This window comes from Cardiocondyla obscurior, linkage group LG07, assembly GCF_019399895.1.
Source record: "Cardiocondyla obscurior isolate alpha-2009 linkage group LG07, Cobs3.1, whole genome shotgun sequence".
Taxonomy (NCBI): Eukaryota; Metazoa; Arthropoda; class Insecta; order Hymenoptera; family Formicidae; genus Cardiocondyla; species Cardiocondyla obscurior.
In genome coordinates this window covers 1,201,832-1,218,069 of record NC_091870.1, presented here as the reverse complement: position 1 = coordinate 1,218,069, position 16,238 = coordinate 1,201,832, and the positions used below count along the sequence as shown (strand labels likewise).

At 44.3% G+C, this 16,238-nt stretch overlaps 3 protein-coding genes across 4 annotated transcripts in view; 2 read left to right on the top strand and 1 right to left on the bottom strand.

The window, feature by feature from the left end:
• Nucleotides 1-14,539, bottom strand: part of Fak (protein tyrosine kinase 2 Fak) — a 36,419-nt gene extending 21,880 nt beyond the window's left edge. Inside the window, exon 1 of one of the 2 annotated variants that reach the window (XM_070659377.1) lies at nucleotides 14,224-14,539. The gene's annotated coding sequence lies outside the window, so the exon portion shown is untranslated. Of the gene's footprint in view, nucleotides 1-4,773; nucleotides 5,226-14,223 lie in introns of those variants that run through there. The other variant, XM_070659376.1, reaches the window with a different exon arrangement.
• LOC139104008 (uncharacterized) lies at nucleotides 10,727-12,689 on the top strand (the record flags this gene model as incomplete). Its single annotated transcript, XM_070659226.1, has 1 exon — nucleotides 10,727-12,689. A coding segment is annotated over one exon (981 nt), but the record flags the coding sequence as incomplete, so codon positions are not given.
• Nucleotides 14,540-14,852: 313 nt separating the features above from the next.
• The window catches only part of LOC139104132 (apoptosis-resistant E3 ubiquitin protein ligase 1), a 57,785-nt gene continuing 56,399 nt past the window's right edge, over nucleotides 14,853-16,238 (top strand). Inside the window, exons 1-3 of the mRNA XM_070659381.1 lie at nucleotides 14,853-14,981; nucleotides 15,078-15,467; nucleotides 15,713-15,759. The gene's annotated coding sequence lies outside the window, so the exon portion shown is untranslated. The remainder of the gene's footprint in view (nucleotides 14,982-15,077; nucleotides 15,468-15,712; nucleotides 15,760-16,238) is intronic.

The window sequence follows — 16,238 nt, the reverse complement described above, 5'->3', positions numbered from 1 at the left end:
TCGCTATCTTTCGCTTCGAAATGTACGGCGACGGCACGCCACGCATGTTACGCGCTCGCGACGAGCCGCGGCTTTCACGCGCACGCTTTCCGTGCGTCACGTGCCACGAATTTTCGTCGTCGCTCGATCAAGCGTCGCCGGTAATTTACGCGCCGCCAACGCACCGCTCACGCAATCCCGACGCGACGCTTCCGTGCGGGTGTACGCAGCGTGACGTAACGGCGTCTCGGGTCTGCATACGGAAATTGTGATTAGCGCGTGAACGCACCGGTATTCCACCTACGTGGCACGCACGCACGCCTTGCTTACTGAAGATGAGCGATTGATCATTTTTTTATTCTAATTTTTACGCGTAAAAAAAAAAAAAAAAAACGTAAGAATAAGAGCTTTTTTTTTCATTGTCTTTGCGCTCTTGATTCGCTGTTTTGTTTGGAGAACGGATAACGATAATAAGACGCGAGCGCGGAAAAGAGTGTTACCGAATCTGCCTCTCTTGTACGCTCGCGCATATAAATTTTACAGGCCTGCATCTCGCGTATTCTCAGATAAACGTATCCGACTAATGGAAGAACTATATATCTCGCGATGTTCGTCGAGCCGGAGAAACTAACATCAAAGGAGGAGACGCTGGGTCACGCGCTCGGGCGAAATCTCGGATAAAAGCTACGGCATGGTGATAGTTACTTCTTTCACGAGACTTTGCCGCGGAGGCTGCCGCAATTTTTCGCGTGGAAACAGCTCGCGCCAGAGCTAGGACCGGAGCCGATTTCTCGATTAGAGTCCGAACCTCGAGCGGTAAAACGCGTTACATTTTTTTTTCGCCTCCCCCTTCGAGCACACGACGTCAGAATCAGCAAGGAACAATTTAATAGCCGGCCGCTGCTCCTCCACGTTAAACCCGCATTTCTCTTACGACGAGCACCGCGCGCGTACTTGTTCCTTTTGCAGCAAACGAATTTAGAACGAAGAAAAGGGAGACGCGAGCACAGAAATTACGTTAAAATTCCATGCCCGTCCGACGCGCGTATACTGCGTTACACGCGGGCACGCATTGCGCACTTCAATCAGAAGAATTGATTGTAATTGAGTTTTTAGTATGAATATTTTATTTCTGCGCGCCGGATAGAATGCAAACAAAACCGTTTCGAGCAAACGCTTAATTAAGTTATCAATTATTTTTAAAGACATGTGGGGTATTTTTTTTTTAATTTTTTTTTAAGTAAATTTCGAAGATTAATTTAAAAACGCACGAGCGAGCGAAATCTAGATTTTGATAAACTGTACAGTAACGATTAGAGAGCGAGGGAAACATCCTTCAGGTAATCACATTCGGAATTCGAAGCAAACGAAAGCAAGGGGATTGAAAAGATAAAAAAAGGGGGACCGAGCGAAAAGCGAGGATCAATGATTGCGCTTTTTCCCAAGCGAGTCATTAACGTGCTTGCAATTTCGCGTTTATCACAGCGGTCTCCCGTCAAATCCACTTTCCCGGATTCTTCGCCGACAGTTATTCCTTTTTGCTACGGATATAGAACGAAGGAAAGAGAGTAGCAAAACGCGAAGAGGCGCGACTAATGCCGCATATTATCCGCGTTACACGTCGGAGTAAAGTCCGAGTGCGAGTCGAGCATTCGCTTATGACGTTATCCAACAGGTGCGCGCCTGTATTTTTGTTTTTTTTTGTGAATCACGCCGATTACGATTACCAAACGTTATTAAAAGGATCGAATTTCGATGTTACGATACAAGCGGCGCGCGTCTTTCTCTCTTTTCCTTTCTCTTCCGCGCAAAATATATAATCCGCGAAGTCTCCGGCGTGCGCTCGCGTACCGTCCAATTGCGCTCTCGAACGCATAAAGCTACGACTCACGAGAAAGATAACAGCTATTACTCGAAATGAAACGAGTACTCGACGAACAATATAGTGACAAACGAGTTTGAGCGCAGCCAGGCATCGTTCCTATTTCCGCTTGATACAAATAAAAGATAGACCTACCAGTCACGAGGGTACCTAAGCTATACGGATTGTATTAAAATTTAAATCGACACATGTATAGCGAAATTGACAACGAAAGAGCGAGATTCGAATTAATCGAGCTAATTTAATTTAAAAACGTGCGTTAATATGTCTCTATTTTTTTTTTTATTTTAACATACGCCTCGCTGATATCAGTCTATGGTTTACGATTATCCGAAAGTGGTCTATTAAAAACTACCACTTTGAAGAACGATTCGCGTATTTATATTCACCCGCGGGAGCGTGCATTGATATCTAGAGCGTTTTATAATTGGGCCCATGCAGAGAAAACGTACACAGAAAGTGACTCGGCAGATGAGAGCGAATGCGTGTACGCACCGGCCGCGACAATGTGCGTGCTAACGCTAGTGCGTGTAATACAGATACCGGCAGTGGCACGACCACAGAGATGAGCTTCTTGTGTATATAAATAGCTAGTTAGGGTCGATGGACAGACTAAAGAGGCGAACGTGAACCGTGAGACTCCGGGTTTTCATTCACCTGCAGCGGTAGCGGGCAAACCGATCGAAGCGCAACGCCTGACGACGCAATTACTCCACTCGGTCAATTTCCTAATTGGACCGTTCTTGGCCCACCGCGGCGTCATTAGCCGAGCAGAAGGGGAAGATCTAACGATATTTCACGGCGCCGCTGGCGGATTTCAGTGCCGCGCAGAAAAGATAGAGCAGACAAGGCGCTTCCGACAGATTTCTACAGACGGGATTTCCTCGCTGACAGATAAATAAATTTGAAAGAAAAAAAAAGAGCCATAGAATTATATTGTATAAGCTCGATCGTTCAAAAAAACAAAAAAAAAAAGGAACAGATAGCGATAAAGAAGATAAGGAAAAATTCTATATTCTAAATAGAATTCTAAACGAGTCGGACTAGATCCTGGTCGCCGCAGTTGACTGCTACGATCATAACAGCCGATATGTAGTTACGAAAGAAACGATTGAAAAAGCATCTCGTCTAAGCGTCACGTCTCATTGTTGGAGTAACTGGAAATAGACGTATCGTGAAAGCCGAGATAAGTCGTGGCGTCGATACGTCGAGGAGCAAAACCCCGGTCGCTCCAGGCATCTTCAAACAAAATTCTACTGCACGGGGGGGAGGCCGCGTGGAGTTTATGTCTCGGAATAAGTGCCGATAATTGGGCTGTTCTGCAAACAGCAGTTTCGTCTCGTTTATTTCAAACGGCATTCGTGAACGGGCGCGAGGCTTTATCTCCGGCTCGAGCCGAATTTCGGAAACGTTCCGATAAGACGTTATCGAGTGCTCGTTAAAAGAATCGCACTTGACGAATGGTCCCCGTTTATTGTTTCCGTTACGTCTCACTCCGGCCGCCAACAAGAGTCAGAGTAATTTCTAGACAGCGGCTGCTATTTGATTTTTATAAATTGAAATACGTCGCAGGGCAACGTCTAGCGTCGGAACTGGGCCGCAGTCGGAAAGAAGAGAAGTAATAGCTCAAATAAATCGCATTTCATTCAGCCCAGGCCGAATGAATTCAACGATCGCGCCATCCGTCCGTGACTCGAATTCCCGTTAGCCGCTTAGAAGACGCAATGTCGAACGCGAAGAAACACGGTGTGGACTTTGAGGAATTGAGGTATCGCGGTAACTAGCGGCAGCAGTAAAGATTGAACGTTCGAATTAACAAATAAACAAAATGAAAGATAGTGTCACAATATGAAATACGTATAAATATAAAAAAAGCCTAACTTCGCACGAGGCGTATATTTAAACAGCCTTGGATAAAGGACCACGTTTAAAAAAAAAAAAAAAAAAAACTCATTACTTAACTGATAATTAAATTAAAAATTACATGACGACATTCCGACCATTATTTCCCTGCCAAATTAAAATTCTAATTCACAAAGAAATAGAACCGACACGAGATGTACATTCACATAATTACGTATTATTTCATAGTATGTGACGATATGTAATGATGAACCTAAGACATGCAACGCGCGTGAAATAAAAATGACGCAAAGGAGGTGATCACACATCGATCATGGAGGCGTCGTAATTGTAATACCGCCGTAAGGATGCTGGTTTTGCATTTCGAAGTGTTTGCACGGTTTGCAGTATCAGTGCGAGAGATGCCTCGGGCAAAAAAAAAGATAAAAAAAAGATAAAAAAAAAGATAAAAAAAAAGAAAAAAAAACGCCCGCATGAATCATCGCAGAAACAAAAGCGTGAGTGCCATTATTAGTACGGAGATCAGCATCAAGCTCGTGTTCGGACCGCGGTTCTTCCCAGCAATCAAGTCCGCGTTCCTCCTCTGAATCGGCATGGCTTCTTATTACGAGAATAAGATGCTCAATGCTGAATTAATATCACTTTATGCACTTGCCCGCGACGGCAAAGTGAACATGAAGCGACGATAAAAATACTACGACTATTTTCGGAGCGAGAATCCCTTAGAGCACTGCGCCGATTCTCTCTCGTGACTTTTGACAGGCCGCGGCTTTTAACTCCGCGGATGTCCCGCACCCGTAACGTCATTAATATCCCTGGCATTTTTTTTTTTATCAACACTCGCTATTCGGGTTATCGTAAAATTTATACATCGCCTAGAACCTCTCCTCCCTTGGGTACTTTAACGATTAATGTTCCCGATTAAGTGACGTACTTAGAAACAAGGAAATTAATTAAAATAACGTACGTTCTGGAAGGGCAACTAAAAATCTATATGCAGCGCGTTAAGATTTACGCAAACTATCCTTCGCTTTTGAAAATCGACGTACCTATATGCTGACTATTCCTTATTTTAGATCACGAAGCACCGTAAAGAAAAAAAAAAAGAAAAAGAAACACTGGTTTAACACGAAAAATAATTAAGAGCGCACATTTTTATCAGTGTAATCTCGCGACGCTTATTTCAGTCAATACTCGTACGCGGACTAAGTTGTCACACTTTAAAAAGGCATGCACGGTAGGATGTCGGCGGGCTCTTCCGGCACGATGCGTGTAGTCTTACGGCGAGGAAGCGACTGCCCTCGCCATGAGAAGCTACCGTGCGTTTCTCACATACGCATTACGTCCGTCTCCGTTTGCCTCGCTATATCGCGGTATCACCGTCCCTCTCTTTATTCGTTTTACTCACCGCGTATACTCCGCTCTTACGCTTCACCATCCATGTCATTTTACCAGCCAACTTATCTGCCCTTTCCATCCCACGTTCTCCATCCAAAATAAATTTAAAAAAAAACAAAAATTTTTTTTTCTTTTTTTTTTTTACAAAGTGAAATGCTTCTCAGCGAGTCTCTTGAAACAAAGTACTTCTAAACGCGGCGTAAAAACAATGCTGACGTAAATGTGAAAATTATAGCTCCTACTTATTGTTATATCGACTCTATTAGATCATGTACATCGGTGACTCAATCGAGGAGTGGAAACGCAGGAGACTCATACCTTCACGTCGAGGAACGTGACGATGAAATCGAAGACCATTCAGGGCGAGCGACAAACACCGGATCACTTTTGTATCGTAGGGGTAATATTACGTGCGTCGCGCGACAAATTTTTCTTTACTTTTTTATAGCGCATTGATTGGCTGAAAAATAGTAATAGTAAAATTTTACTGTTCTCCAGCTAATTAATACGCTCTAAAAGTTTGTCGTACGACGCATGTAATGTTACCCTAACAGCTTGGCGGGAGAGATTACTTGCATGTGAAGCAAATTACTCATGCGAGATAGAAGCAAAAAAAAAAAAAGAGGGAGGAGAGAGAGGAAAAAGATCGCGGATGCAAGACCACACGCTTGCATAACGACGAAAGTAGGCAGTTCTCATACACATCGAACGGAATATTTTAAGTTGAAAATTTCGAGAGGTCTGGGCTCTTATAAAATCGTGCGTATTCTTTTTCGTCAAAGAAATATTTTGTCGCCAACGTTTTCTTTTTTTTTTTTTTACATGCGTAAATGCCTGTTTTAAAAACGATGGAGACTCTCCATTTGACGTCCTCGTGGTTCGGAGGATGATTAATGGTGATGCAAAGTCACCGCGAAATAAATCATTCTAAATTTTTTGAAAGCTTATTGAGTGGGGTCGACGAAAACTTGGTTTTTACGCATGTGTAACCGGCTTTATTTGTCGCCACCCCGTTTCGTCTATTTCAAGTTCCACGGTAGCACGTGCGCGCGAACGGAAAAGGTCAATACCATAAGAGAGGACCCGGAGATCCGATACGCTCTTGACACAATTACGTAATCGCCGTCATACATCATCGTAGACAAACTTTAAAACAGGAAGAGCCATCGATAGCAAAAATTAATTACCTACAGTATAAATATATCGCGCAGCTATATTTAACGTTATACACAATTAAAAAAAAAAAAAAAAGAAAGAAAGTATCGTCAAAAATTGTGAACAAATACGCCTTCTTAACAATCTAGAAAAGTTTAATATCTGCGATTCGATAGCTGATCAATCCGGCTAGAGTGGCTAGACTGTCTGGAGACCGAAGCTTTATTTTTCTAAGTAGTATTTGTAATAGCACTCGCAGCTGAATCATCCACCACCCACTACGAATTGAGACGAGGCGACAAGACGAGAAGGTACTGAAGAAGAGAAGTAAGAAGGACAGAAGGAAGACGTTATTGTCATTCAAGCACTTTACGCCAATTTGCAGACGCGACGTTTTGAAAAGGATGTTCCTGATAACGCGGAAAACATTGAACTCGATGGCGTAGGGTCAAGTGGGCTACTCGTTCCTCGCGCTAGTTACGACAGCTAATAGAACGCGCGCATTCGGTGAATGAAAAAAGAGAAGACCTAAGCAAATAGACCTCTTTAACCGAAAGGTGTAATTGAAATGGATGAGACAAACGCGGTACTTTTATTTGCGGATTAGTTTCCTCGTTGCGCGAACAAATATTTTAATACGTAAAAAAAAATATATATATACGTATATATATTTGCTTAAATTTTTTTAAACATTGTCAAGAACTTAATTAATAACAGTTAAAAATGTTATATTAAATTGTTACTACAAGACGCGCAAGTTACAATCACGGTTTTTTATGCTTGAAGAAAGTCCTTTACATTCTGAAGGAATCTTCTCAAGACCCATAGAACATTGGGTGATTTTCACTTTGCAGAAAATTCCTTCGCTCGCGTAAACGTATTACACCCTTCGGTACCGCGATTCGTTCTGAGATACAACCTTGGACGGAGGAAAAAGAGGCTGCGCGATGGAGATTTCTTGCTCCAGTCGAAGTTTCTTTTCCGCAGTTGCAGCTACGTGTAAAGACGCGCCCGAGTAAAATAGTGGCGAATAGAACAGCGAGGTGGAAGCGCGATCCTGAGAGAGATGAAAAGGACATAATGGTGAAGCCGCGGAGGCGGAAGAAAAACCCTCTCCTCCTTTCCCTCTCCCCCCCCCCAAAAAAAAAAGGAAATCTTCCTTGCTACTATTACATGAACGGAGCCGAGAATCGCGCGTAATAAGTAACCTGAATGTCTGAAGAGCCGAACGAAACGACGGCCTGTTATACCCTCGTCTACAACGTTATTTCTTCCGCAAACGCGGAAAAAATGAGGTGACGGGATTTGAAAGAAGAGATCGCCGGACAAATGCGCGCGAAATATTTTCGACGCCGATAAACCGCGGGGTCACCTGATTAGGCCTCGCGAAATCGTGCCGAAGGGAAACGAGGTGAATAATTTTTCTAACGCCATCTCAGGTCGTCCATCTAATAATTAACATAATAAAAGGTGCGTATTCCCGTAAGAAACGGCGTCGTTAAATTCTCGTTTGTCCGCCGATGCCTACCTTTTACGAGGTGCAAGGAAGGCGACCGGAGACCGAACTGAAAAAGAGAGACGCCGGAGGTGGCTGTATCCCGCGGGATAATAACCGGACGGAGGTGGATGTTAACTACTAGGTCTGCGTAGGTAGGCTCACCTGAAACGATCGACCAATTTGGCGCGGCCGCTTATTATCGGTCGCAGAAAAAGCGGCGCGGAACGAAGAAACCGCCGAGAGGAGCTCACCGATATTCAAAAATCGCTTTGCTTCGCCGACCGGCGATTTTCGTGCGCTGCGGCGCTCGTCTGCTTAAATATTCTGGTGCACGTGTGAGATCGTTAATAAACGGGAAACTACATTTTAAAAAATTATTTCCTTGCGGGAAGATTCAATTTTCTCACACTTGATCACTTCTGAATTGATTGCGAAATATTATTATTGAATAGCTTTTATACAAAAATTAAATTGTTTCTATATGCGATAACTTGAGAGACATGGTAAAAAAAAAAAATAATAAAATTAAAATTTAAAAATTGAAAACGAGCAATCGTCATAAACAAAGTCAATGAACTGAAGAGAGGAAGAGCGCGGCGCGAAGATTTTACGAGATGGTGGCTGTTAAAAGCGCACGGTGCCGAATAAACTCTCGGGAGCTCCGAAAATTATTTCCGTCGTAAATCCCCATTTTTTTTCTTCTTTTTCCCGGCGAGCATTTAAAGTCGTATTTCGTAAAACGATGCGAAAGCACACAAGCTGAAAGCAAAAGGTCAACCCTGTGCTAACGCAATTTTTGATTTAATTGCCCGACTTCATAACAGCTCATTTAATTTTATTTTAATCTTAATGAATAAAAAAAAGCCACGTGGAAAATAATTAAAGGTAAAAAGTGTACGATTAAAAAACTGCAAGATCTAAACAAATGCACTATTTGCGCGAAAGTTTACGTATATACGAAGTTAATGCCGCTGATGATTAATGATAGGCATTAACGGTAGCATTTAATTGGTATACGCATCTCAGTCGTTCATCGGAAAACAAGAGCTGGAGCTGCCAGCGCGTCTAAGGCCGTTAATTACCGTGGTAAAATGACTGATATCATCTTCGTAATCCGACCGAGGCGTGCGGTAAATTGTTTCTACCGGAAACGCGCAAGCCTGCTCGACGTCGTCGCTTGATTTTGTCGCGCTCGCGCAACCGCGGATCGCGCGAGATGGAAATTTCGTCAGTACGTCGTTGAGTAAATTGTCTCAACTATGTCAATTCGTAAATTATCACGCGGCATCAGCGCGTCGTCGCGTAATCTTTATAAAACCGCACCTACGCAGACGACGCAAGAAACCGCCTGTTTATTTATTTCGAAAGAAATATAGCATTTCAACCGAAGCGGGCATAAATTCCATGAAAAAAAAAAGAAGAGAAAAAAAAAAAGAAATTAATTCGATGCGCCACAGTAATTTTGATCAAAGAGCAAAGAACTTTCAAGCTTGACTGAACCCCTTCTGCAAAATACCCGTTACACTGATCCGCCTTTAATTATTTACGGTACTTCTTAATTAGCAAATCGCGGCGATTAATAAATTAAAAAAAGAAGGAGTATGAGATGGCAAGAACTCTTAAGACAGCGGATTTTTTTTTTTTTATATAATTCACGGCGGTAGGTGTGAAAAACTGCTAGATAAGATTACGACCTATCTCAAGGAGCAAACAGCGGATCGTGACAATGGTGATGTACGACTGCGACTTCCGGTTTCCAGTGTGAACGCGCCGCGTTTCGCCGCAGGGTAATAGATACGTTCGTATACGCTTTCGTTGACTTCTCATTGTGATTCGCATCAATTAATGAACGATTCTAAAAACGTACACAAAAAAAAAGAAAAAAAAATGGAAATTTCATACGCAACAAGCTTTTAAATACCAGTCATCGGTCGATGATAGCGGCGACAGTAATTAATTAAGAACCGGACAATCGCGTGACCGGAAATACGAACGGGTCAACTATAAACGGCACCGGGCGTAGGCGCTTTCTAACTGATTATAAAAATAATATTATAAGATAATATAATTATCGTAAATAATAATCGGCACTTGATATATAATAATACTAATAATTAATTCGATCGATGTATGCATAAAATTCAGACGCGGTGTAATGTGGTTTCATGCGATATCGAACGAGCTGTATCGAACGAGATGTAAGTATACGTCGAGGCAAGATGAGAGAGCCGAACACGGACTTTCGATTATACGCGCTATAAATTTTCAAGCCGCGCACCATTAACTCGCCGATAGCTGAAAATCCGGCTGAATCGATGAATCCCGGGCAGATGGTAACGTTAGTGAATTATTTCGCGGGCCAAGCCGAAAGTCGCGAAGACGTTTCCGACGTCGTAATCATGCGGATAATTAGCGCGAGTGATTAACCGTCGCATTCAATGAAAGAACAATAAATTTCTATGCCGTTAAATTTTCCAGAAGAAGAAATCCAAGTTCCTCATTAAACGCAAAATTATAAAAATTAATCGTGGTAATTAGTTAAAAATATATTTACGAGAGAGAGGAATAATTTTAAGTTAAGGAACGACCGTCGAGTCAAATGGCAGTAACTAACCACCGTCAAGTCAAATGGCAAGGATACTATTTGCAGACAATGCGTCGTAAATGAACGAAATTACATGCAACGCGCCATTAAAATGAAAAACGAACAACCGTGACACTACGGTGTCGTGAATAAATCGCTGCTATGAGTACATAAAGAAATCCGAGTGAGGATCGGTTTCGTTTGACGAACGAATCCGTCCGAAATCTGTCGCTTTATCGAAACGAGATGGGCGCCCTACGTTCCACTCTCCCTTTCACGGGTCTTCTCTACCTGTTACCGCTGCTGGTGAGTCTAAAATCTAGCCAAGTAACCCTGCCCGACGTGGAGAACGCCGCATTAAAATCGATCGCACTTTCCTCAGAACGCCCGCAATCTCGAGAAAGCAGCAACTGTGGAACAACTGAACCATCCTATCGACGTCATACCGAGCGAATTTTACGGAGACAACGGAGATGTGGAGTTGGAATTTTTGGACGACTCTTTAAATCCTTTGATAATATCGAGGCCTATAAACTTTGCGAGAGACCCAACGAAACTGAACGTAGATTTTCAAGCTAAGGTCCAGTCGAAAAATCACCCTATGATTCCCATCCGCGGAGGCATTTCAACGAACGTCCAGCTCGCGAATCAGGCAAAATTGTCACACGACGTGTTGTTGAGCAACGGCGAGGCTTCTAAAGAATATTCGTCGGAAGAGGACTGGATCAAAAGCGCGCCGCGAAGCTCGAGGGACGCGAAAAAGGAGGGAAACCGGAAAAACGTGACTCTTTACGTGTACGTCCCGGATATTGAGAACGTATTAAAAGAGAAGTTTGCTAAAGCGAGTATGAAACTCGGAGTGGACGTCGGTGTCCCGTCGAAGAAAGACGAGGACGTGAGCAAGATTGATGCCTCGGCCGTCGATAATCACTCGGGAGGAACGAAAAATTATATCCGGCTCTGCGGGTTATTATCCGACGGCTTGGCGAATTTCATGCAGAAATTGCGCGGCAAGGACTGTGTGAAACTCCCAGCGAGTGAGTTTAATCTCGAGCCGAGTGTGAGAAAGAAAGGCGGCGCAATTAGGCTCGTGGGGCTGAAAATCGGGCGGAAGACCGGCAACGAAAGGGACTACAAGGACTCGGAGAACGAGAGTAATGAAAAGATCCGGCGTGGCGGTGCGACGGGTGTCGAAGATTCGGTCTCAGATGTTTCGGCTAATTACGATGAATCGAGCGCAAAAGTGGCCGATAAATTTGGAAGAGGCCTGAGGTTCAGGATGATAAATGGCAACCTACTGAACGACGGTAAACTTTCCCTATCCGCGTCGACCGCGTTAAAAGTGTGAAAGAGTCATGATTAACGATCGAGTCAGCGTCAATTAATTGTTTGAATTTACACACACACATATGTGTATTTACGTGTTTAAATTAATAAAAAGAACCATCATTTATACCGTTAAGTACGGTTCATCTGAGAGGTGGACGGGAAAAAGTAGGAAAGCGCGCAAACGATATTCTAATAGCAACGTGGCTCGTGTTAGAACTTATTATATTTTAAAAGAGATTAAAAGTTTAATCGTACGGGCACTCGAACGTATTATTCGCCGGACAGTCACGGTCGGTTTAAAATCGAATCATGGGACTTTCAGCATGACATGCAAGACCTACCACCCTTTTATAATTCCACATCACCCTTCCCCGAAGAAAAAGGATTCCAGATCCGGTTCAAGTCGAGGTCAATTCCCCCGGCTTACACCCAAGGTTGGAGCGTGCGACACGGCCGTTAAGACACAATAGATCATTTGCGGCTGTTGCGGGCATGTAATTAATTTCAACAACGGCAGCCGCGCGGCGGCGCGAATATTCGCGGCGATCGGTAACCTTCGCCGCGGACAGCCAAAACGATACATAAATTATTTTCCCGCTTTCAAATCCCTCGATCGACTTAGCCTCCTCGATCCCGAAGTCTCGCAAGCGCGTTGCCGAGAGGTTTATAAATAAATTGACGACAACGAGCGCGGGAATTGAAGGAATTGCAAAAGCATACGCCGCTCGCAAACGCTGACGTGCTTCCTTCGGTATAAATGCGCGCGTATCGATTACCGCGCGTATTGCACAATCACCGTCCGATCCGATTCAATAATTTGCATCCGACTGGAATACCCCGCTTGTGTGAGAATCAGGCGGGACCGCGCCGCGCTTGCAAGGATTACGTGATCATCCATTAAAGCGCAATACAAAACTTGACTTCAACAATAAAACCGATACGGTACGAGTTATAACGAAACATCTTGGAAAGAAAAAAAAAAATAAAAAATCGCGCCGCGCGCGTTTGCAAACATTTTTTTTTTTTTTCAGCGTTTGAAAACGTAAGTTAGTCGCGAAGTGGTACGGATAAAAATATGTATGTTTATTAGTCGCAGAAATATCGAACGTTTGATATTTTTCTAAAGCGTTATATATCCTGATTATATTGTATATACTAAACAAGAAGCTGTGCAAGTGCCGGCGCGCCGGCGACGATGTGATCACGGGGCAGAAGCCCAATCTGTAGGTCAATTCGCTTGGAAATTTATTTGACGAACAGTGCAAGGTACTTTGCCCGGGTGTCCTGGACCGACGTTTCAATTTAATCGTTTCTAACCGAACTTTATTGTGGTATTAAAATACGACAATCCAGCGCGCCACTTTTTTAGCATTAAAAAAAAATAATATCTACGATTTCGAAAAAGAGGGAACTGTGTCAGGAAAAAAAAAAAAAAAAAAAAAACGCGGGGAATATAATTCTGTGTAATTATTTATGACGGATACTTCAATTCAACGGCGGAACTGCATTCTTTCGCCGCCGGGTTTGACGGAAATGCAAAATAAAAGGGGAAAGGGCGCGTGACAAACGTGAGAGCGATTCGCGAACGTTCCTGTCGCATTCTCAAATGTCGCCGCGACGTCTTTCTATGTCTCTCTCTCTGTCTTTCTCTTTCTTTCTCTCTCACGGCGATCGATAAATTTAATTACGTCCACATGTACACGCAGAAGCGACCGTTCCTCCACGGATCCAGAAACTATGCCGAGCCGCGAATACGCAGTCGTGACCAATGACTCTACCTATTATTGTCAACGGCGATAACGATAAGATAGCGTGCCGCAGTGGGATCGACAGGTGACTTCCGTTTAATTCTGAATGAATTTCTGATAATAGCACCGCACAGACGATTAAGTTTCACCGTTGAGCCGCAGTAGGTGCGAAAGCGCGGAATAAGTTTTGAGAAATGTATCGCTGAATTTAATTTAGCAATTAACACGTAGAGAATTAAATTAGAGCCTCGCGTTTAATTAACGAGATACGACGATGCTAAAAAACTGCGTGGGAAAAATTAAGTTTCCTCGAAGTCTATCGCACGTTCGTCCGAATGGCGATTCCTAATAAATAAGACATTTCGTCGGTACGGAAGAAAAAAAAAGAACCCTGCAAAGACGGAGTCCCGCGACGTGCCGCGTTCGGGCCGATCGTTGCGTCGGACTTGGCGCGATAAAAATTTCGCGAATCGAGAGGGGCCCGGCTTCGGCCTTCAGGATCGCAGAGATTGGCTGCGAGCGTGTGTGCGTGCGAGGCGCGTGCACGCACGACGCAGGCGAGACCTTAACGCCGGCCCGTCCCGTCGTCCCGTGGCGTTCGGCCGGTTTTATGTAACACGATTCGCATAATCGCAAAAATCCTCCTTCGCCGGCGTGGGCACCGGCGAGGAACGCGGCGTCAAAGATGGCCTCTCCATCTCCGCGGCGAAAATACAGAGTCGGCCACGGGACGACGAAGACCGGCGGTAAGTCGAGCAATAATCAGAGAGTCAGTCAGAGTACTCACGATAACGAAGCCGAGCGTGTTGGACGAGACTGCCTGCGCGGCGTGCGGGGTCCAGCGAGGACGAGGGCTCCGCCACCTGATCCGTGACTCTTGGAACGAGGGGACACTGTCTCGAGGCGCGCACACACACACTTGCCGCAACGCGAGTTGCGTGCGTCGCTCGCGTAAGGGCTTCCGCGCCCAGCACCCGTCGCGAAGAACCGTCCGAAGCGAGAGGTCCGTCCACCAGAGCCGTAAACAGCCCGCGCGTCGACTCAACGGGGACACGGCGTGCGAATTCGATCGGCCGCGATCAGTTGTCGTAAACACTGGTCGCCATGCTGCCCCCGACTGCCCCTAACCCCGGAGGCACCTGTCAATAAAGACGCGCCGCGGCGCACCTCAGTGTACCTTGCGCGCCATCTTGCGCCACGCTGCTCCGTCGCACTGTTAGATGGCGGTATCGTCCACTTTACCCACCCGGCACATTTTTCCAACCGCACATTCGTTTCTATGATCCTTCGCGCCATTTGTACCGGCCGGCACTCCGTGGCCGAGTCGCATTTTCGTAAAGTTCGTACTCCGCCTTCCGTATTTACGCGTTTAGAACAAGGTCACGTACGCACTAATCCACGTTGGCTGATCTCGGGAGTGCCGCAGAGGGTCGCGCGATTATCCCGGTGATCAGTAGGCGCGATTGTGACCGATGTAGCTTCCGTGGGGTTCAACGTCGGTGAGATCTCGACGGGGGCTGGTGGTCAGAGAGGCACCGGGCAGCGGTAAGTATCACAGCACGTTTGTACGACGTATATCGCGTGGAATAATTACGTCGAAATATCGATCGCGTTTGGAATCTGATTTGGATTGTGTTACAGCACGATGAGGTGTTATCTGTGCAATAGCGAGTACGCTGGGAAGCAGATAATGATGGTTACTGCGGCGACCTTCGGAGCGAGGCAAATATTGTGACGAGTGCGGCGACGGCGGCTGGCGTACGTGATTCTCTCCGGCTTCATCCCTTCCCTCGGCCGCCGAGAGTGGGGGAAGGAGTGGGGCGCGCTTGCTTCTCGCTATCATTCCTGGGTGACCGTGTGCTGAGGCATCTACGCACGTGCTTCGTATGTGATTTTACGCAGACCACGTTAAGGCCAGGTTCCCTCGTCGTCGTCGGCGAAGCGAACGCCATATCTGTCTAGTGTACAACGAGGGAAAGAAGGAAGTGGCTGTTCCGATCGGGAAATACATCCAGCCGGAGCACCCACGAGGTAATTCGACCTACGCAATTCTCTTTATCGATCTCTTTTTTTCTTATTTTGACGAATAAAAATTATTTGAGAAGGAAATCGACTCAATTATCTTTGTAAAATTTATTTTTGAAGAATTCTTTTGCGATAAATAGATAATTGTAGCGATAAGATGTATTCGATGAGGATGAGGATGAATTTTAGTTTGAAACGTGGCTCGTCTCGAACGCTTAATTAATTTTGGACCTTACGTTTGTGTGTTACAGTTTCGTCATGTGTAGCTGCTTAACTCCGTCTGTTGCGCATCGAATCGGTGAGTGATTTTCCAGAATTTATATATAATTTGTCTTACGTAATAAATTATTTTATCGTTCAATTTATATTATGGAAAATATTATATATTAAGTATTTGTATCTTAAAATATACATATGTGATTTATTATTGACATTTGAAGCGTATACAATGTTAGTGTTGGTACAAAAAAAAAGGGGGGAGGATTTCTCGCATTCTCGATAATAAATTAAGATTGCAATGATAATTATTATAATAAACGAACACACATCACATGTCGGGAGGGAGATGTAGTAATACAGTATTCCCCTAAAATTAAAAAAAAAAAAAATACGCTCTGCCGAGGCCACGTCGACGTATTAATAGCTATAATTAAAACGACGGGCGTATCGTAAAAAAAAAAATATATATATATATATATTTATATAAAATCGTATCGTATGGAATTACAAGATTAAGGCTATAATAAATAATAATGAGTCTATATCGTGTGTCAAGTG